Source organism: Aulonocara sp. 'chitande type north' Nkhata Bay, linkage group LG17 (genome assembly GCF_057382095.1).
Source record: "Aulonocara sp. 'chitande type north' Nkhata Bay isolate Kocher_YH1m ecotype deep benthic linkage group LG17, A_spYH_male_GT1.1, whole genome shotgun sequence".
NCBI classification, from domain to species: domain Eukaryota; kingdom Metazoa; phylum Chordata; class Actinopteri; order Cichliformes; family Cichlidae; genus Aulonocara; species Aulonocara sp. 'chitande type north' Nkhata Bay.
The window spans coordinates 6830656-6852329 of NC_141360.1; the positions used below are offsets into that span (position 1 = coordinate 6830656).

General features: G+C 40.1%; 4 protein-coding genes across 4 annotated transcripts; all 4 read left to right on the plus strand.

Moving 5' to 3' along the window:
* The first annotated feature begins 5048 nt into the window (after positions 1 to 5048).
* On the plus strand, positions 5049 to 7032 carry LOC147309563 (uncharacterized). The gene has a single exon (XM_086268325.1). It carries the CDS (start codon positions 5269 to 5271, stop codon positions 6199 to 6201), a length of 933 nt encoding a protein of 310 aa, XP_086124451.1. The 5' UTR covers positions 5049 to 5268; the 3' UTR covers positions 6202 to 7032.
* A 66-nt stretch (positions 7033 to 7098) lies between these two features.
* LOC147309564 (uncharacterized) lies at positions 7099 to 13158 on the plus strand. The gene is made up of 2 exons (XM_086268324.1): positions 7099 to 7775; positions 10877 to 13158. Exon 2 carries the CDS (start codon positions 11192 to 11194, stop codon positions 12701 to 12703), a length of 1512 nt encoding a protein of 503 aa, XP_086124450.1. The 5' UTR covers positions 7099 to 7775; positions 10877 to 11191; the 3' UTR covers positions 12704 to 13158.
* A 911-nt stretch (positions 13159 to 14069) lies between these two features.
* Positions 14070 to 16753, plus strand: LOC147309565 (uncharacterized). The gene has a single exon (XM_086269009.1). The coding sequence runs from the start codon at positions 14619 to 14621 to the stop codon at positions 15549 to 15551; it is 933 nt and encodes a 310-aa protein (XP_086125135.1). The 5' UTR covers positions 14070 to 14618; the 3' UTR covers positions 15552 to 16753.
* A 323-nt stretch (positions 16754 to 17076) lies between these two features.
* Positions 17077 to 21290, plus strand: LOC147309566 (uncharacterized). The gene has a single exon (XM_086269703.1). It carries the CDS (start codon positions 19156 to 19158, stop codon positions 20086 to 20088), a length of 933 nt encoding a protein of 310 aa, XP_086125829.1. The 5' UTR covers positions 17077 to 19155; the 3' UTR covers positions 20089 to 21290.
* Positions 21291 to 21674: the final 384 nt, after the last annotated feature.

Genomic DNA, 21674 nt, shown 5'->3' on the forward strand with positions numbered 1-21674 from the left:
CTCTGCTCAAATGCTGTTAAGCCAGACATTACCTCAAGAGCCATTCACTGCACTTTGCCTGTATCCCTTGCTTCCCTACCCCTTCTATTCATCTTGCTTTTCTTATACACACCTCTGCTCTTCTTTATCTTCAAAGCCCATTGCAGCCCATTTCATTCTGAAATAAAGGGGCTAAATGAGGCTTCTTTAGCAGAAAACACCCTCAGGGCTCACCTTTCTTTGGTAACGAAGGGAGTGGTCATCCTTAGTTATGCAGGAAGCTGCTTCTCTGGCTTTGAACCAAAGAGATTTAAGCATCAGGGCGAGTCGCACGCATCAGCTAGACTTGTTTGTGTTTATTTAGACATGTTCTTGTCTGCATAGCTGTGGCAGATAATAGCTATAAGTACTGTTTTTTTTTAACTGAATTATTTCGGTTGCACTTCTACTCTGCTACATGTCAGATAAAAATATTATACTCTTTATATTGTCTTTTAGGTCTATCGCCATACTGGATTTACTTGTCGCTTTTAAGATTCTGATTACATTAAACTATGGGAAAAAAAGATGTTGAAATAAAATAAAATAAAAGTTTAAAACTATTTCCCTAAACCATTCAAAATATTTTCGTCTTCACTTCAACAGAAACCATAGTTCCTAGAAAAGCCACTTGAGGCTGGCTCCAATCTCACTTCCCAGAGATTCCAAAGGAACCTCCAGAGCTGAAAACTTAAGCCAGTACAGAAGGGCCAAAAATGGCAGTTTCCCTACAGTCGGTGCCATTACAGCAGTTTTGCACCAAATAGGTGTCAGTCCCAGTTCATACAATACATTAGAGCCCTGCACTGGGACCAGACGGTTAAAATAAGACAGCATGTCCCGAGATTGTCAGCTGGGTGGAGAGTATAACTGATCTTACTAATTATGTGATATTACTATGTGTTAATATGCAAGAGGTCCGCCCCCTAGTGTCAGATCTCTCATATGACTCTGCGGCTCAGTTCATCTTATAGCAGTGTTTTTGCCAAAGCACGCTGCTGTTTGCAATTAAAATGCTTCTTACGTTCACCAAACAGCAGCTTCTTTCTAGAAAAGCTAATGAAGATGTGGAATATTTAGCACCTAAATATCCAGATGTTTTCCTCAAGAATCACAAAGAAGCTTAAAAAATAGTGAATAATAGACTGAATTCAACAGATGGCCAGAAATCTGGCTGCAGATTTCTCATATTTTGATATTGTTTTGCCTTCCCACAAATGGCCAAAATAAAGTTCATTCAGACACAATATTAAACAGCTTTTTAGAATTTAAGGAAAGAAAAGACGGTGAAAAGATTCAAATTGAAGGTTGACTGATTAGGGTTTTTTTTCCTAATCAGCTTGTGAGGTAAAATTCAACACTCCATAAGAAGGTTACATTTGAGTATTAGGTAGGAAAAGTCTGCCCAATAGAACATTATTTTCATTTTGATATTTTATGTTTCTGAACCATGATTCTAAATCACCCATGAATGTTAGCAAGAACGGTCACATGTCCACATGGTACTCTGCCCTACGGCAAATGTTGATTGAACTTCCTGACAATTAGCTGCAAACTTCCCCAAAAAACTAATGGATGGAAAATAACCATTGCTTGCACCTATAATATAGTCACCCAGAAGCTAGTAAACAGGATTTTATTAAAGGACTAGGAATTAAAAAGGGTGCATTTGATAGCAACATCAGTTGCTCAGTCAGCAAGCACATGGTGTATCAGTACTGGATGTACAAATTGGTTTTCTGGATGACACGATGCTGGCATCTCCCATCAGCGCAGATGTTGGTTTCTATCAAATACAGATGCCTCCTTTCTTCTCTTCTGTTTCCTGTGCACTCCTCTCTTTGGTTGCACTTGCATGCGTAGCAAATGGTTTTGGTTGATGCCTTGGGAGAAATTACATTAAATGGTGTCAGAGCGCAGAGTGTCTGATGTAGGAGTCGTGAGGGTTTACTGCTGTGCTACCGCTGCTCACAGAACACAATCACAAAACAAACTGTTCCAGACCGGCAGCAGAAAATGTTTTGAGCAGTCTGAAAGTCTGCATTGCTGCTAATGACCGACTGTCTTCTCTTTTCCCGCGAACACTCGCAGGCTCATGCTTGACAGGGGGAAGAAAGGACACCTGCACTGCAAAATGGAGCTTCAGTTTTGGTTTGTTTTTTGCATGACTAGTTCATTCAAATGACAGAATACTTATTTAGTTTGTTGGTAATTATATCTTATCTCTGCAAAAGGGAAGAAAAACATTACTAAATATTCTGATAGCATTTTCTGGTCCATGAGTTCATTAACCCTTTCAGGCCTTTAAAGGCAATGAAGCAAAACACCTAGATCAGAGCTGAGCTCTGAGGTTGAACCTGGCAGCGTTGAATGGACAGAAACATAACGTCCTAGAGGTGTTCTAGAACATTTAGGTTAGGTAAGTGTGAAGTGTCAATGATATCAATTGATCCTGGTACCTAATGGCATTCAGAGTCCTGTTGTCTAGGTTGAGCCTGTTGAGGTCATGAATATGCCTCCACAGACCATCACTGACCCACCAGCAAACCGGTTATGCTGAACAATGTTACAGGCAGCATAACATCCTCCACAACTTCTCCAAGCTCTTTCATGTATGTCACATGTGCTCAGGGTGAACCTGCTCTCATCTGTAAAAAGCAATAGATGTGGACCTGCTAATTCAGGTATTCTGAGGCAAATGCTAATCAGACTCCTCTGTGCCAGCAGTGAGCAAAGGGCCCACTAGATGATGTCTGGCCTTCATAAGTCTGTTTCTGATTATCTGGTCAGAGACATCAACACCAGCGGCCTGCTGGAGGTCAGTTTGTAGCTCTGGCAGATACTGCTCCTGCTGATGGAATAACAATCTTGTGCAGTCGACATAGAGTAGCCTCCTTTCTCCTGGAATGTCCTCCATGCTCGTATGACTTTACTGGCAGACACAGTCTGTATGTCTGTAAATGTAGAACATTACATCTGTTATGACATTCATATGCTGGATGACAGTCACTCTGGTTCACTTATTTTTTTTTCCCAATTCAAGGTGAAAGATCTGAATTTGAGCCTGAAAGAAATGAAGTGAAGCAGACAAACACACACCCGGAAAGGCTACACAGGAGCCATTTTTTCATCTTTGACTATTATTTCCAACTGTTTCCAGTTGTGACTACAGTAATCAAACAGCTAAAGGGCCCCACCACTTGGCCAACAGTGGTCACTGCAATTACAAGGCAAAGATATTCAAAACTGTTCTCAGAAATGGTGATTTGGTGGCCCCCAGTGGATTCACATTGCTATTACAAGTCTGTATTCTTAAAACGGATCGATCATACAACAGAAGCAGCGGGATTTACCAAACATTTAATAAATGATTTTGCAATACAAAACATCTGTGCAAAAATATTCAGACAAAATACAAAGCCAAGGCCTCTCTTGATCAATATGCATGTAAACCTGTTATGGGTACACTGGCATTGAAATATACATATACTTTTGTTTCTTCTTACCAATAAAAGACAAAAAAAGGCACTATAATGAATTTTTGCCAAATACAAAAATACCTAAACTTGATTAAGATTCACAGTCTTGTGTACAAGTGGTTTGTGCACTGCTATATTAGTACATAGACTACATAAAAAAAGATGACTGTAGCCACAATGACGGCACCCAATGGTTGAAACCTTCACTTGAGCATTTTCACTTTTATTATTTTATTCTATTAGACTCTGTACACTCATACGGTAGCCATGCCTTATACTATTCTCTGCCTTATTAGCAATTGTCAGTGACAGCATCCTTAACAAAATGAGAAACGTCCTGTATTAAATAAGGCTTCACTGATGTCAAAAATCAAGTGAGAAGTGGACTGGACTGGGGGAGTCGCCCCCTGTTGGCCATCAGTGCAGACTGCGTTGGCCTTGCTTTTTTAAATCTGGAAGCAAAGTCCAGCTTATATATACAGTCTATGTTAGTATTCGTACATCATTTACATTGCTGGGGCTCATGGGTAAAGATGCTTAGGTAGCTCACTCTGCTTTAGAAAAATAGAATTACAAAAACACACAGAGAGGAAAGGCATTTGAAAAATACACTCTCAAATGATTTCAAATAGCATGGAAACAAGAGCACACCCTTCATGCTGCTAATAACAGCCAACCAGCTTCACTACTGACCTCTACTCACTTGAATGCTGAGGAAAACTAAAGAGCAGTAGGATTTATAAAGACAACTGAATTTGATTGTGATGCCATTTTTGCAGCTACTTTTTTCTTGTTGCTACATTTCACATGTGTCCACTTACTTTACAACTCAGAAATGCACTTTATTCTCTGCATGTCCTCAGTAAAAACAACCCGGATGTGTTATTGCTGTAGTTAAAACATGCACTCAGGAACATTCGCACCCATAGATTGTTGACTTGACACATTACTGCTGGTTTTCTGACTTTTGTTTTGAGGGAATGAAAGAAGCTTCATATTTGGCCTCTCATAAACCATCGTGGATGGCTGAGGCATAGTTTGTGCGGCTACGAAACTGAGACTCACCAAACACACACTTCATCATCCTTCACTGGGAAACAGACAAAACGGTCAGACTTTTTTTTCAGGTTGTACTTTTTCTGTTAAAAGCTGCACGTGCTGAGCTCCTTGTCAGAATCCTGTACATGTTAATACAGTCGCCACTTGGTGTGTTAAAAACAAGTTGCAATAATATCGGTGTATTATTTGGTATATTATTTAATCTCAAAAAAAACAAAATTAAAAAAAATTGGAGATTTCCCGTATCACATAACATGTGCAGGTACACTGGTACAACACATGTGAGTGAATTTCTTATGTGTGTGCAACAGAGGTGTGCAAAATACAATAAACCCCAGAGGGTTACTAAATACATTTACATGTCTTGGTGACTGCAGCTGGAACCTTGGCAAAAAGTGTGTGTGGAATGCTAGCTACCAGCATTCATAATATAATAGTTACAATAGCAACAGTAACCAGGGGGTGGGGCTTAAATGACAGAACAAAGACAGGCTACCATGATGTCACATGCCAGGCCACCATGATGTCACATGCCAGGCCACCATGATGTCACATGCCAGGCCATAAAAATCTATAAATAGGGGTGCCTCGACACACAGTTGTAGAATTCCCTTGCAGGTGATTTTAAGCTAGCGATTGAATTGTGTTTTCAGATGAAAGCGCTTATAACCTTCTCCCAAAGTAGAGTACTCTTCCTCCACCCAAACCTAAAATGTATATTTCTAAATACAGGGAAGCAATTGTATTAGAAAATAAATATAAAAATGAACACAGGACCATGGTGCCAAGAACAGTTAAGGCCCCATCTCATCGCGAAATGTGCCCACAGAGGCCAGAAGGCGAAAAACCTGAACACACATTCAGGAAAAAACCAGAACACACAGGCATGAAGAAAGTCATGGCTCAACCTGCTTGTGTGGATACACGCAAAGGGGACAAGCAGCTCCTTGAGAAATCTGGACTTGTCCCCTTTTATTTACAGAAAAACGATTACGGAATCGTTCCAGGCTACCTGCGTAGAAGAAAGGCAGAGAAAGAAAAGGCTAAGCAGGACAATGATGCCTGGTTAACAAAACAACAGGAAACAGTTAAACCACTGGCCGAACAGGAGAAACAAAACATTCTCCAGGGCCTAAAGAGGAGGTTTAATGAGCTAAACTTTGAATATCAATCCCTCCCTTTTACTATCTCCCCTTCACAGCACAAAAAATACAATTACAAAATGTTTCTTGAAGAGGCAATGAGTCAAGTTGAAAAAGACATTGCCCTTTTTGAGGAACATAAATACATTTACGTAGGCAGGGAAGATGCATCTGACGAACAACAGTTACAGCGGACTCCACTGCCACCCATTAGACCGAAAAACACAAAGTTGACACCCGCTCCTCAAGTCACACAACCAACGAAAAAGGAAACTTTCTCGACCGACAACCTACCACCTTTTCGTAGGATGTGTGTTCCACCTATATCCAGAAGTGGAAAGCAACCGATTCCCACCCAATCAGTTATAATTCCACAACCTAGTCCTGTCCCTCTGCCACCTATTTGTAAAAAAGCTGAATCTACACCCCGACCACCTGTAAGACCTCCAATGAAACGAGGTGTAACACCCATCCTTCCACCCATTTCCACCAAAAAGCTGTAGTGCTGTACCGTTAGAGTAGTTTTTTAACTACCTAACCCCCAACCGGTCTTGACAGAAGCCGCACCATCTGAGCCTGGTTCTGTCGAAGGTTTCTTCTTTTTAAGACAAAGGAGTTTTTCCTTCCCACCGTCGCCCAGTGCTTGCTCAGATGGGATCATTTGATTGTTTGTTGGGGTTTTCTTAAACATAAATTGGCCTATTGAAAAAATGTAGTGTTTCTTACTACATTTTATTTTCAATAGACCAATTTATGTTCAAAAAAAAAAATTACAGCAGAAAAGAAAGCATGGGAGACATCTGATGCATTTCATTGCTTTTTAAAAAATAATTTATAATTTATCTGGAACAAATAAAAGAAAGTAAAACTAATCTTTTGTGGATTCTTTTCTTCAATAAGTAGTAGAATAGGCAGTTCTTTATACATAAAGCGTAGTGTTTTGTTAAAAAATAAAGTGGCACAGCGGCACTGTGGTAAAGGCCTGTGTTTTTACCATCAGCGTGACAGCACCGTGCCGCCTTTGCAGTTTTAAGGCCCAGGGAAACAAGCCTGCCAGCGCTCTGTAGCGGCTGTGACCGCTGCCGATAAGGAAAGGCTGCTCTTCATAGAGGACTCAAGCTCGGGGAAACCTTTTCTGGTCGACTCTGGCTCCCAGAAGAGCCTCTGGAACTCTTGTGTCGTCTTTACAATGGTATATTATTTAATCTAAAAAAAAACAAAATTAAAAAAAATTGGAGATTTCCCGTATCACATAACATGTGCAGGTACACTGGTACAGCACATGTGAGCGAAATTCTTATGTGTGTGTAACAGAGGTGTGCAAAATACAATAACATAAGAACAAGCAAAATATACGAATGGGTAAATCTGAGAATTATAAGAATAAATATATGTACTGTCAGAGTATTTTTGCTCTCAAAGATTTTATTATTCATATAATAATCAGCTAAGAGTGTTTATATTTCTGTTCTGTACTCAACCAGCTGCATATTTTAATTGCTGGCTCCCTACTTTATAACGGAAACTGCTTGCCTTCACATTATCAGTCTTTGCCTTCACATTGTCACTGTTTGCCTTCACACTAGCAGGAAACCGCCACCCACGAGTAAGAAACAACCTTGTAGAGAACACGAAGTTTTTTGATAAACCACACCTGTTTTCTTGACAAGATAAGGATGATATTTCCTTTTTTGTATGCTTCATGATGTGTATAAATAAAGCCAGACTGCACCAAGGAGGTGTGTGAGTCTCTCCCTGAGTCTCTCACCCGTGCAAGTTTAAAACTGCTCTAAGTGTCTGAGTGATATTTCATTGCATCTGAGTACTTTGATAATAGAATATCTTTAACATTTAATTGGTCCTTCGAGCCGGAGTGGACATTGATATTTTTTTCAATGCTCCAATAGGAGACCTTCGTCAAGTCCTGACGTCGTGAGAAGCCCACGCTGTCGACTCCTCTCCAGGCAGAGGATAAAGTCCAGAGACGTGACGTTCGGGTTCTGGCCAGCGTTCTTATAAGAGGTCCACGACTTCAGGGGTTGATGAAGGAAACCAAAGCAACCACACAATAACTCAGGTGAATATTTAGCACTCACTCACATCTTGCGCAAAACGACTGAGGCAACCTGTGGTCTATACATTAAATAGTTTCCCGTCAATGTATGACAGATTAATTAAGTAACATTTTCGTCTGAAAAAGGACTGGTAGAGGTTACAGCTCGCCTGAAAGAGGGCTTGGAGCAAGTTTAATGTCAAAATACGACAGGATAGTAACATTCTCGTCTGAAAAAGGACTCGTAGAGGTTACGAAGCAGCTCGCCTGAAAGAGGGCTTGGAGCAATGTAGAAAGACACAGTGTTGCCCAGAATAAAAAACTCATTACGCGTATAATCTGTTGTTTTACTGTTTTGTTGGTGGAGTAAGTTGATTTTACAGCACATTAAGGAGGCTGAACTACTCCACCGAATTGTTTACCGTTGGTTGCTCGAGTTCTGGTGGAACGGGAAAAGGTTGTGTTTCATCACATAAAATTGACACCGCTTTCAAGGCTAGCTTGAAAGTAGAAGGCCGTGTCAATAGCCTCTCCCATTCCTCGTGCCAGAGAAAGCACCACGGGTGTGTATGTGTGTGTGTAAACGCAAATATATTTATAAATAAATAAATAATAATAACAAGAGGAAAAAGAAAAATGGGTAATAAATCAACAAAACTCACTGCTGACGAGCAGTGGCTAGAGAAAAATGTCCAGGCGCCGGACAAACTGCAGTGACTGATAAAACCCTTATTAAGTGAAAACTAGAGATCAAAGTAGTTTAAAAAGGTTGGAAACAGACCTCAACGAATAGATATAAATATAAGAAGTACAAAAATAAAATAAATAAAGACAAAATTACATTAGAACTTATTTTTAATGTATTGAAACTAATAATAGGAAGGATAACAACCTGTAAACTTATATTAACAATGAAACATAGTTGGCAAGACGTTCATGCCCAGAATGTATAAAATAAATAAAAGGAAATAATTCACACGAAAACCTTTTAAATAAAATAGAGAGATGCATAAGGTACATTAAGGCTGTGTCATTGGTCAGCCAAGGAAAGTGTGTGAAAAGGTAAATGTCTCCAGCTTGGGAAAAGGTGAAGCTGCAGATCACCCGAAGCCCTTGATGGACACAAAATAAAATATAAAATATATAATAATAAATTGCTTGGTTAGACATGCAACAGAAAGAATGAAAGTGACCGAAGGTTGGATCTGAGATGAGGCAAACAGAAGACCAGTCTAAAAAGTAGGCACAAACCTGTTCAGAGAAGAAGCAAATTTGTACAGATTGGATGAATTCTAAGTTATCTGTTTGCTGAGTAAGATGATCCCAACTATTAAATTGGCTCAGTAGTAGTATAGTAATATACACTTTTATATACACTGATAAAATGTTGTAATATACTGTTGTTATTATATGGAAAGAAAAAGATGATAATAATAAGAAGTAACCTAGTCAGTATGATGTGAGATGGACAATTGTTATGAAGTAGTCTGCATCAAGCTTAAGGTTTGCTCAAACTCAGTATAATGACATAGGAGATGAAGAAAATAAAGGAAATATCTAAACTACTTAGGTGCATAGAGGCACTTGACATGCTTGAAAACCTGGATAAAATATTACTGAGATATAGAGCACATCTATAGTAACAACTAATAAGCCAAACCCTGTAGACAACAGCTAAAGTTACAGGATTGTGAAGCTGAATTAAATATGTGGACACCGCTAAGTTGATGAGCATGTTACACATTTTCTTTTATTTTTTATTTATTTGTTTTTAGAGCAGAAGCTGCATAAAAGCCAACACATGCAGCTGTCTGTGAGCTCAGTTTTCCCTCACATGTCTGCTCTGTTTCAGTAGCAGCATTTTTCTTTTTGGGTCCTGACTCATGTATGTTTTCGGTTTTGTTTGATTATTTTATTTTGTTGATTTGGAAACAAATTCGTGACAATACTTGTTTAAAATATGTAAGATGTGTGAGATGTGTGAATTCTTTGAAAAACTAGAAATTATCTAAAAATGCCTCAAGTGAGAATGTAATGTTCCATCTATAGAGAAGAAAAAAAAATCTTGCTGGAAGTGATCACCTTGCCAAAACAATTGGCACTGTGCACATGTGGAGCACATCAAAAAGACAATTATATTGTCACAAAAGGAAATAATTTTGCAGAACAAGCAGCAAAACAGGCTGCAAACAATCGGCAGAGCTACTAGAAACCAACTACTGCCTACAAATACCACTTGATGTACTAAAAACCGAACAACAAGCTGCAACAATCACTGAACAAAACAAGTGGCTGAAATGTGGAGTAAACTGAAAGATGACTTAATGGTCTGTGATGGAAAACCTATATTAACAGAGTCATTACACAGGACAGCGGTTGTAGTGACACATGAGGTAAACACCTGTGTCAACAGGAGGGAGATATAGTATAGATAAACAATGCAATACACACTATAAATTTTGAAACTTTAGCGAATAATTCGTAAGAACATGCCTATTCTGTCAAAAAACAAAAAACAAAAAAAACAACACAACTCACAAGGAAACCCACATGGATTTTATTGAACTTAACGAATGCCAAGCATCAAGATATGCTCTAGTAATTATAGATGTATTTTCAAAATGGCCAGAAATCTATCCAGTAAAAAAGAGCAGATGCAATATCAGTGGCAAAGTGTTTATGCAATCACTTCATCCCCACATATGGCATTCCCAGTCTGATAAGGTCAGACAATGGAACACATTTTGTTAATGACATCATCAGCAAAGTCTCTGAAGCTCTAGGATTTAGCATCAAACATCACTGTGCATATCACCCACAAAGCGCAGGATTAGTGGAAAGAACTAACGGCACAATAAAACAGAGATTAAGAAAATGCATGGAAGAAACAGGAAGACCATGGCCTGAATGTCTAGGCCTAGTAAAGATGTGGATGAGAATAACACAAGGTTCTCAGAAACTTACACCTTTTGAAATCATCCACGGGAGAGCGTTTCCATTGCCAATTACCAGTGAACCTATTAATAAATCAATAAGGGAAACTACCCTAGCAGAATGGATGACTAAACTGTTTGAAAATAAAGAGATTGTGTTAAACAACCAACTGCCGAGTGATTTCTCTCCAGTGTCTTGCAGGTTACAACCAGGTGATTGGATCCTGATCAAAGTACTCCAGAGAAAGAATTGGAGTTCACCAAGGTGGGAGGGCCCATACCAAGTCCTACTTACCACACCCACCGCCTGCAAAATAGCAGAAAGACCATCTTGGATCCACCAAAGCCACTGTAAAAAAGTGAGTGACAATCCAGACGCTTAGACGCCGGCTCCCCTGGCTTCTAGGTGATCTATTGGTGAAGGGAAGGGCTGATTGGGTATATCCCGCCCTTTTTTACTTCTCGCCAATAGTCTACTCACCAGAAGTCTAGGTGTGCCTGGTCATCATGAAGACACTTGTCCTCCTAGTGGCCAGCATTGCGCTCCTAGTGAGCCTACTAACACTCACCCAGATGAGAGGAAATAAACAACACCACCTGCAAAAAAGATGGACACATGATAATTCGCATCTGCGTGACCTGAACCAAGACCATAACCACCCATGGATGAACAACGCGTGGTATAGATATGTGTATGATAGAACATGCACCGACAACAGCACGGAATGCTATGTATGTTCACATATGCCAACAACAGCCGTACACGCAACAATATATGGAAAGGCACCTGAACTTGACGAAGCGATGTGTGTGTTCAACAAAGCAACAACTGGCAATTGCACACGCAGAGATTTGATGGCAACAGGACTGACCCTAAAAGGTCAAAGCACAAAGAAAGAAGACCTAATTCCATGGTGTAGTGACACAGACGTCAAACGTGTCACGAAACCACTTTCACAACGACGTATCCTAATTGAACAGACAACCCCTTGTGCCTACAATCTGACGAACTGGAACTACACCTGCAACGAAAAACATTGGGTAAACGTCAAAGCCAACAACACAAAAAACAAATCATTCGCCATAGTTTTGCCGCCGGACATACAGCACCCAATGTGTTTCAACTTCTCCGATGGAAACAGGAAACTTGGACGAAACCGCAACTGCACACAGACACTTGACCTGACCCAATCCAAAGGAATACACACCTTCAAAAATGGAACTTTCTGGGTCCAGGGAGTCGCTTGGGCCTGCGGGCCTAAAACCTACTTCATGCTCCCACCAAACTCCACCGGTCTGTGTGCACCAGTACTAATTTCAGACCACACCTTCAAGATCACAGCAGAGACACACACGTCAAGAGCAAAACGTGAAGTTGCTGAAGTCACTGAAGTAATGCCACATGACTCAATCTATGGATCAGATGTGCCCAAGAACTTCAAACTATGGACTGATGGTCAGAAAGTCCTCCACTCCTTGTTCCCTTGGGTAGGAGTTGGGAAAAACATGCTGAGGATCGAGACACTTGACTATCGATTTGGACTGTTCCTAAATGCTTCAATGAAAATCAACAAAGCGCAAAATGAAGAAATCGACGCAATACGCATTGTAGTGATGCAACACAGAGTCGCACTAGACATGATTCTAGCTGAAAAAGGAGGTTTGTGTGTATTGTTTGACACTACATGTTGTACATACATCCCAGACAAAATACACTCACAAAACATGACCGACGCTTTGAACACCTTGAGAAAGATTAAAGATGCTGAACAACAAGACTATGTCACAAGCAGTGATGATTGGTTGACATGGTTACTAGGTGGTTCATGGAAGTCCCTACTGATTAAAGGACTTGTTGGAATAGCATTTTTGCTTTTACTGTTATGTGTTTTCACAACATGTGTAGTACCCTGTCTGAAGAAAATGGTATCAAACATGGTGACAACTTCTATCAATGCTTATGTGATGATGTCTCAAATGGAAGAAATTTTGAAAGATGATCCATACAGTAATGTTTAGTTTAATTGAACACAGGACTGTTTTATGACGTTCAAACCGAAAATGTTTAGACAAGAGGTTATGAACTGACAAAAATAACAGTACTGTCATGTGAGAAATCTAAACAACAGGAGGGAATGTCAGAGTATTTTTGCTATTAAAGATTTTATTATTCATATAATAATCAGCTAAGAGTGTTTATATTTCTGTTCTGTACTTAACCAGCTGCATATTTTAATTGCTGGCTCCCTACTTTATAACGGAAACTGCTTGCCTTCACATTATCAGTCTTTGCCTTCACATTGTCACTGTTTGCCTTCACACTAGCAGGAAACCGCCACCCACGAGTAAGAAACAACCTTGTAGAGAACACGAAGTTTTTTGATAAACCACACCTGTTTTCTTGACAAGATAAGGATGATATTTCCTTTTTTGTATGCTTCATGATGTGTATAAATAAAGCCAGACTGCACCAAGGAGGTGTGTGAGTCTCTCCCTGAGTATCTCACCCGTGCACGTTTAAAACTGCTCTAAGTGTCTGAGTGATATTTCATTGCATCTGAGTACTTTGATAATAGAATATCTTTAACATGTACAAATATAAGAGTGTATGTTAGGGCTGTTCGATATAACGATATATATCAAATGACGATATAAAAATGTCTATCGTTTCCTATTACGCTATCGTTTGTTTCGCGATGTCGTAAAATAAACTGTTTACAGCAGTATTTTTCATCGTTTTGACGGTCACCTTAGTGGCTATATTAATTTCTTAAAGTTCTCTCTTTCTCTTATATTTAATATAACCACACTATGGGCGGGCAAGTGCCTGTTTTTACGTGTTTTCGTTAGCAACAATGACGGTAAAACCATCGCGTGGTTCCGCTGTACGCTTGTTTGTTTTCCACGTAAACCTTTCACAATAAAGCTCAAGATCCTGTTGAGACTTTTCAAAACAAACTGAATCACATGAGAGAGTATGCAGAGTTTACAGATGAGAAGCAAACAAAGAGCCGTCAGACTCAAACTATATGTATACACCTGCCCGCCTTCGTAAACAACTAAATGCTATGTTGCCCTATCATTTTTTGATTGGTCCACATGGTATATTTTTTCACCAATAGGAAAGGCTGGGGGAGTTGGGAGGGGGACTGAGTGCTTTCTAGTGTTTTTCCTTATAAAAACCGTTTCTTCCCGCAGTAAATATAAACAACGATAGTATTCAGGAAGAAAACCTGCATATATTATACTGAACATAAAGTTGTTTGCAAAACTTGTGCATAATTTTTACAAATGTACAATTTCTATTCGCATTTCAAGTTATGAAAACAATTCCTTAAACATGTTTGTGGCTTTTACAGTAAAAATGACAAGTATTTTCTACTCGGATTTTGAATTTTTTTTGTCTGAATTTAGATCTATTGTGCAAATATAGTATAAATGAAAAATTAACTCAAATTTCAGATATTTGAGGTTGTGCCAAAAAAAAAAAAAAAGAAGAAGATTTTTTTAAAGGTGAAATATAGAGGTAAAATCAAAAGTAGTCAAAAACGGCCAATTATACTCTGGACCCCAGAGGGTTACTAAATACATTTACATGTCTTGGTGACTGCAGCTGGAACCTTGGCAAAAAGTGTATGTGTGTGTGTGGAATGCTAGCTACCAGCATTCATAATATAATAGTTACAATAGCAACAGTAACCAGGGGGGTGGGGCTTAAATGACAGAACAAAGACAGGCTACCATGATGTCACATGCCAGGCCACCATGATGTCACATGCCAGGCCATAAAAATCTATAAATAGGGGTGCCTCGACACACAGTTGTAGAATTCCCTTGCAGGTGATTTTAAGCTAGCGATTGAATTGTGTTTTCAGATGAAAGCGCTTATAACCTTCTCCCAAAGTAGAGTACTCTTCCTCCACCCAAACCTAAAATGTATATTTCTAAATACAGGGAAGCAATTGTATTAGAAAATAAATATAAAAATGAACACAGGACCATGGTGCCAAGAACAGTTAAGGCCCCATCTCATCGCGAAATGTGCCCACAGAGGCCAGAAGGCGAAAAACCTGAACACACATTCAGGAAAAAACCAGAACACACAGGCATGAAGAAAGTCATGGCTCAACCTGCTTGTGTGGATACACGCAAAGGGGACAAGCAGCTCCTTGAGAAATCTGGACTTGTCCCCTTTTATTTACAGAAAAACGATTACGGAATCGTTCCAGGCTACCTGCGTAGAAGAAAGGCAGAGAAAGAAAAGGCTAAGCAGGACAATGATGCCTGGTTAACAAAACAACAGGAAACAGTTAAACCACTGGCCGAACAGGAGAAACAAAACATTCTCCAGGGCCTAAAGAGGAGGTTTAATGAGCTAAACTTTGAATATCAATCCCTCCCTTTTACTATCTCCCCTTCACAGCACAAAAAATACAATTACAAAATGTTTCTTGAAGAGGCAATGAGTCAAGTTGAAAAAGACATTGCCCTTTTTGAGGAACATAAATACATTTACGTAGGCAGGGAAGATGCATCTGACGAACAACAGTTACAGCGGACTCCACTGCCACCCATTAGACCGAAAAACACAAAGTTGACACCCGCTCCTCAAGTCACACAACCAACGAAAAAGGAAACTTTCTCGACCGACAACCTACCACCTTTTCGTAGGATGTGTGTTCCACCTATATCCAGAAGTGGAAAGCAACCGATTCCCACCCAATCAGTTATAATTCCACAACCTAGTCCTGTCCCTCTGCCACCTATTTGTAAAAAAGCTGAATCTACACCCCGACCACCTGTAAGACCTCCAATGAAACGAGGTGTAACACCCATCCTTCCACCCATTTCCACCAAAAAGCTGTAGTGCTGTACCGTTAGAGTAGTTTTTTAACTACCTAACCCCCAACCGGTCTTGACAGAAGCCGCACCATCTGAGCCTGGTTCTGTCGAAGGTTTCTTCTTTTTAAGACAAAGGAGTTTTTCCTTCCCACCGTCGCCCAGTGCTTGCTCAGATGGGATCATTTGATTGTTTGTTGGGGTTTTCTTAAACATAAATTGGCCTATTGAAAAAATGTAGTGTTTCTTACTACATTTTATTTTCAATAGACCAATTTATGTTCAAAAAAAAAAAATTACAGCAGAAAAGAAAGCATGGGAGACATCTGATGCATTTCATTGCTTTTTAAAAAATAATTTATAATTTATCTGGAACAAATAAAAGAAAGTAAAACTAATCTTTTGTGGATTCTTTTCTTCAATAAGTAGTAGAATAGGCAGTTCTTTATACATAAAGCGTAGTGTTTTGTTAAAAAATAAAGTGGCACAGCGGCACTGTGGTAAAGGCCTGTGTTTTTACCATCAGCGTGACAGCACCGTGCCGCCTTTGCAGTTTTAAGGCCCAGGGAAACAAGCCTGCCAGCGCTCTGTAGCGGCTGTGACCGCTGCCGATAAGGAAAGGCTGCTCTTCATAGAGGACTCAAGCTCGGGGAAACCTTTTCTGGTCGACTCTGGCTCCCAGAAGAGCCTCTGGAACTCTTGTGTCGTCTTTACAATGGTATATTATTTAATCTCAAAAAAAACAAAATTAAAAAAAATTGGAGATTTCCCGTATCACATAACATGTGCAGGTACACTGGTACAGCACATGTGAGCGAAATTCTTATGTGTGTGCAACAGAGGTGTGCAAAATACAATAACATAAGAACAAGCAAAATATACGAATGGGTAAATCTGAGAATTATAAGAATAAATATATGTACAAATATAAGAGTGTATGTTAGGGCTGTTCGATATAACGATATATATCAAATGACGATATAAAAATGTCTATCGTTTCCTATTACGCTATCGTTTGTTTCGCGATGTCGTAAAATAAACTGTTTACAGCAGTATTTTTCATCGTTTTGACGGTCACCTTAGTGGCTATATTAATTTCTTAAAGTTCTCTCTTTCTCTTATATTTAATATAACCACACTATGGGCGGGCAAGTGCCTGTTTTTACGTGTTTTCGTTAGCAACAATGACGGTAAAACCATCGCGTGGTTCCGCTGTACGCTTGTTTGTTTTCCACGTAAACCTTTCACAATAAAGCTCAAGATCCTGTTGAGACTTTTCAAAACAAACTGAATCACATGAGAGAGTATGCAGAGTTTACAGATGAGAAGCAAACAAAGAGCCGTCAGACTCAAACTATATGTATACACCTGCCCGCCTTCGTAAACAACTAAATGCTATGTTGCCCTATCATTTTTTGATTGGTCCACATGGTATATTTTTTCACCAATAGGAAAGGCTGGGGGAGTTGGGAGGGGGACTGAGTGCTTTCTAGTGTTTTTCCTTATAAAAACCGTTTCTTCCCGCAGTAAATATAAACAACGATAGTATTCAGGAAGAAAACCTGCATATATCAGAATCAGAATCAGAATCAGAATACTTTATTCATCCCGAGGGAAATTAGGGGTTACAGCAGGCAGCACGCTAATGGCGCATGCGCACTCACAAAGGAACCTTCTGACCAACTTTACACAAACATCACATTGGGCAGACATGTCAGAAGGTAGGCTGATAGGAAAAAAACAACGAAAATACACTACATGAGGTAAGAGGAGGAGAAAAAAAAAACTCCACTCAGACTGAGCTCCTAGTGGGAGAACAGTTTGATAAAAGAAAAAACACCTCAGCACAAAAGCACATGACTATCAATACACCATAGAAACACGAGACAAGCAACAGGGGCGGGTAAAGGGTAAGAGAGAGCCGGCGTAGACAGCGCATCCGGTCCTGCAGCATCTGTGCTGGTCCAGTTGACTGCTATCATCCCCGGTAGGGCACAAGCATCGAAGGCGTTGGAAAGGGAGGGGGATGAGTGAGTGCTTATCAGTGTAAGTGTGTGTGTGTGCGTGTCCATAGTTTAGCTGAGACAGTGTCCTTCGGCCTATCAGGCTAAGTAAACAGTCCTCCAGCCAATCCAGGTGTCCTTCATGGGGCGGGAAGAATAGTCATCACACAGTCGTTATCAGGGAGTTGTTTTGGTGGGCTCCAGCCTTGGGCCTGCAGCTGGGGCCGTGGTGTCCAAATGTTGAATATTGTTGATTTCTCCTTTGTGAGCAGCTCGAATTCTAGCACTCCGAGGCTGGTCTCTCGATCTCCCGTTGAAGAGCTGCGAGCCTCCCCATGATGGTATCAAACTTCTGTTCCGTGGTGTTGTCAGTCTTTTGATTCTGAGACCTCACAACTGCAGTGATCCGTTCCGCGATGTTTTCCAACTGTCGCTCAAGGGTCTCATTTTGAGCAGGCCTCTCTCTGATGTTTCCCCTCATACGCTCAATGGTGTTGTTTTGAGCCTTCACAGCAGCTGTAAGCGTCTCCAAGGTGTTGACCATATTACGTTCGTTGTGAGAGGTCGCACCTCGTCCCGTCGCTTCGAATCCAGCGGGCAGCCTTGTGGGGGTTTGAACAGCCGGTTCCGCTTTCTTATTTCTCTGATAAACCAGGGCTAAGCCAACGCCGATCAGCATGAACCCTGTTATCATGGTTCCGAATAGGTAGATATCTTCAGCGTCCTCGATCGACAGTCCCGCCAGGCACACGGTCCTCCAGTTCTCCACCCGTCCATCGTGTAACCGGCAGGGAAAGTCCCTCCAGGGCACTCAGGCTCTCCCGAGCCCCGACTTCTCGTTAAGGGTGTCAATAGCACTCAGAGACCAGTTGATCAAATCCATAATTCTCTTTTAGGTTTAGAGAACGACAGTATTATACTGAACATAAAGTTGTTTGCAAAACTTGTGCATAATTTTTACAAATGTACAACTTCTATTCGCATTTCAAGTTATGAAAACAATTCCTTAAACATGTTTGTGGCTTTTACAGTAAAAATGACAAGTATTTTCTACTCGGATTTTGAATTTTTTTTGTCTGAATTTAGATCTATTGTGCAAATATAGTATAAATGAAAAATTAACTCAAATTTCAGATATTTGAGGTTGTGCCAAAAAAAAAAAAAAAGAAGAAGATTTTTTTAAAGGTGAAATATAGAGGTAAAATCAAAAGTAGTCAAAAACGGCCAATTATACTCTGGACCCCAGAGGGTTACTAAATACATTTACATGTCTTGGTGACTGCAGCTGGAACCTTGGCAAAAAGTGTATGTGTGTGTGTGGAATGCTAGCTACCAGCATTCATAATATAATAGTTACAATAGCAACAGTAACCAGGGGGGTGGGGCTTAAATGACAGAACAAAGACAGGCTACCATGATGTCACATGCCAGGCCACCATGATGTCACATGCCAGGCCACCATGATGTCACATGCCAGGCCATAAAAATCTATAAATAGGGGTGCCTCGACACACAGTTGTAGAATTCCCTTGCAGGTGATTTTAAGCTAGCGATTGAATTGTGTTTTCAGATGAAAGCGCTTATAACCTTCTCCCAAAGTAGAGTACTCTTCCTCCACCCAAACCTAAAATGTATATTTCTAAATACAGGGAAGCAATTGTATTAGAAAATAAATATAAAAATGAACACAGGACCATGGTGCCAAGAACAGTTAAGGCCCCATCTCATCGCGAAATGTGCCCACAGAGGCCAGAAGGCGAAAAACCTGAACACACATTCAGGAAAAAACCAGAACACACAGGCATGAAGAAAGTCATGGCTCAACCTGCTTGTGTGGATACACGCAAAGGGGACAAGCAGCTCCTTGAGAAATCTGGACTTGTCCCCTTTTATTTACAGAAAAACGATTACGGAATCGTTCCAGGCTACCTGCGTAGAAGAAAGGCAGAGAAAGAAAAGGCTAAGCAGGACAATGATGCCTGGTTAACAAAACAACAGGAAACAGTTAAACCACTGGCCGAACAGGAGAAACAAAACATTCTCCAGGGCCTAAAGAGGAGGTTTAATGAGCTAAACTTTGAATATCAATCCCTCCCTTTTACTATCTCCCCTTCACAGCACAAAAAATACAATTACAAAATGTTTCTTGAAGAGGCAATGAGTCAAGTTGAAAAAGACATTGCCCTTTTTGAGGAACATAAATACATTTACGTAGGCAGGGAAGATGCATCTGACGAACAACAGTTACAGCGGACTCCACTGCCACCCATTAGACCGAAAAACACAAAGTTGACACCCGCTCCTCAAGTCACACAACCAACGAAAAAGGAAACTTTCTCGACCGACAACCTACCACCTTTTCGTAGGATGTGTGTTCCACCTATATCCAGAAGTGGAAAGCAACCGATTCCCACCCAATCAGTTATAATTCCACGACCTAGTCCTGTCCCTCTGCCACCTATTTGTAAAAAAGCTGAATCTACACCCCGACCACCTGTAAGACCTCCAATGAAACGAGGTGTAACACCCATCCTTCCACCCATTTCCACCAAAAAGCTGTAGTGCTGTACCGTTAGAGTAGTTTTTTAACTACCCAACCCCCAACCGGTCTTGACAGAAGCCGCACCATCTGAGCCTGGTTCTGTCGAAGGTTTCTTCTTTTTAAGACAAAGGAGTTTTTCCTTCCCACCGTCGCCCAGTGCTTGCTCAGATGGGATCATTTGATTGTTTGTTGGGGTTTTCTTAAACATAAATTGGCCTATTGAAAAAATGTAGTGTTTCTTACTACATTTTATTTTCAATAGACCAATTTATGTTCAAAAAAAAAAATTACAGCAGAAAAGAAAGCATGGGAGACATCTGATGCATTTCATTGCTTTTTAAAAAATAATTTATAATTTATCTGGAACAAATAAAAGAAAGTAAAAATAATCTTTTGTGGATTCTTTTCTTCAATAAGTAGTAGAATAGGCAGTTCTTTATACATAAAGCGTAGTGTTTTGTTAAAAAATAAAGTGGCACAGCGGCACTGTGGTAAAGGCCTGTGTTTTTACCATCAGCGTGACAGCACCGTGCCGCCTTTGCAGTTTTAAGGCCCAGGGAAACAAGCCTGCCAGCGCTCTGTAGCGGCTGTGACCGCTGCCGATAAGGAAAGGCTGCTCTTCATAGAGGACTCAAGCTCGGGGAAACCTTTTCTGGTCGACTCTGGCTCCCAGAAGAGCCTCTGGAACTCTTGTGTTGTCTTTACAATGGTATATTATTTAATCTCAAAAAAAAACAAAATTAAAAAAAATTGGAGATTTCCCGTATCACATAACATGTGCAGGTACACTGGTACAGCACATGTGAGCGAAATTCTTATGTGTGTGCAACAGAGGTGTGCAAAATACAATAACATAAGAACAAGCAAAATATACGAATGGGTAAATCTGAGAATTATAAGAATAAATATATGTACAAATATAAGAGTGTATGTTAGGGCTGTTCGATATAACGATATATATCAAATGACGATATAAAAATGTCTATCGTTTCCTATTACGCTATCGTTTGTTTCGCGATGTCGTAAAATAAACTGTTTACAGCAGTATTTTTCATCGTTTTGACGGTCACCTTAGTGGCTATATTAATTTCTTAAAGTTCTCTCTTTCTCTTATATTTAATATAACCACACTATGGGCGGGCAAGTGCCTGTTTTTACGTGTTTTCGTTAGCAACAATGACGGTAAAACCATCGCGTGGTTCCGCTGTACGCTTGTTTGTTTTCCACGTAAACCTTTCACAATAAAGCTCAAGATCCTGTTGAGACTTTTCAAAACAAACTGAATCACATGAGAGAGTATGCAGAGTTTACAGATGAGAAGCAAACAAAGAGCCGTCAGACTCAAACTATATGTATACACCTGCCCGCCTTCGTAAACAACTAAATGCTATGTTGCCCTATCATTTTTTGATTGGTCCACATGGTATATTTTTTCACCAATAGGAAAGGCTGGGGGAGTTGGGAGGGGGACTGAGTGCTTTCTAGTGTTTTTCCTTATAAAAACCGTTTCTTCCCGCAGTAAATATAAACAACGATAGTATTCAGGAAGAAAACCTGCATATATTATACTGAACATAAAGTTGTTTGCAAAACTTGTGCATAATTT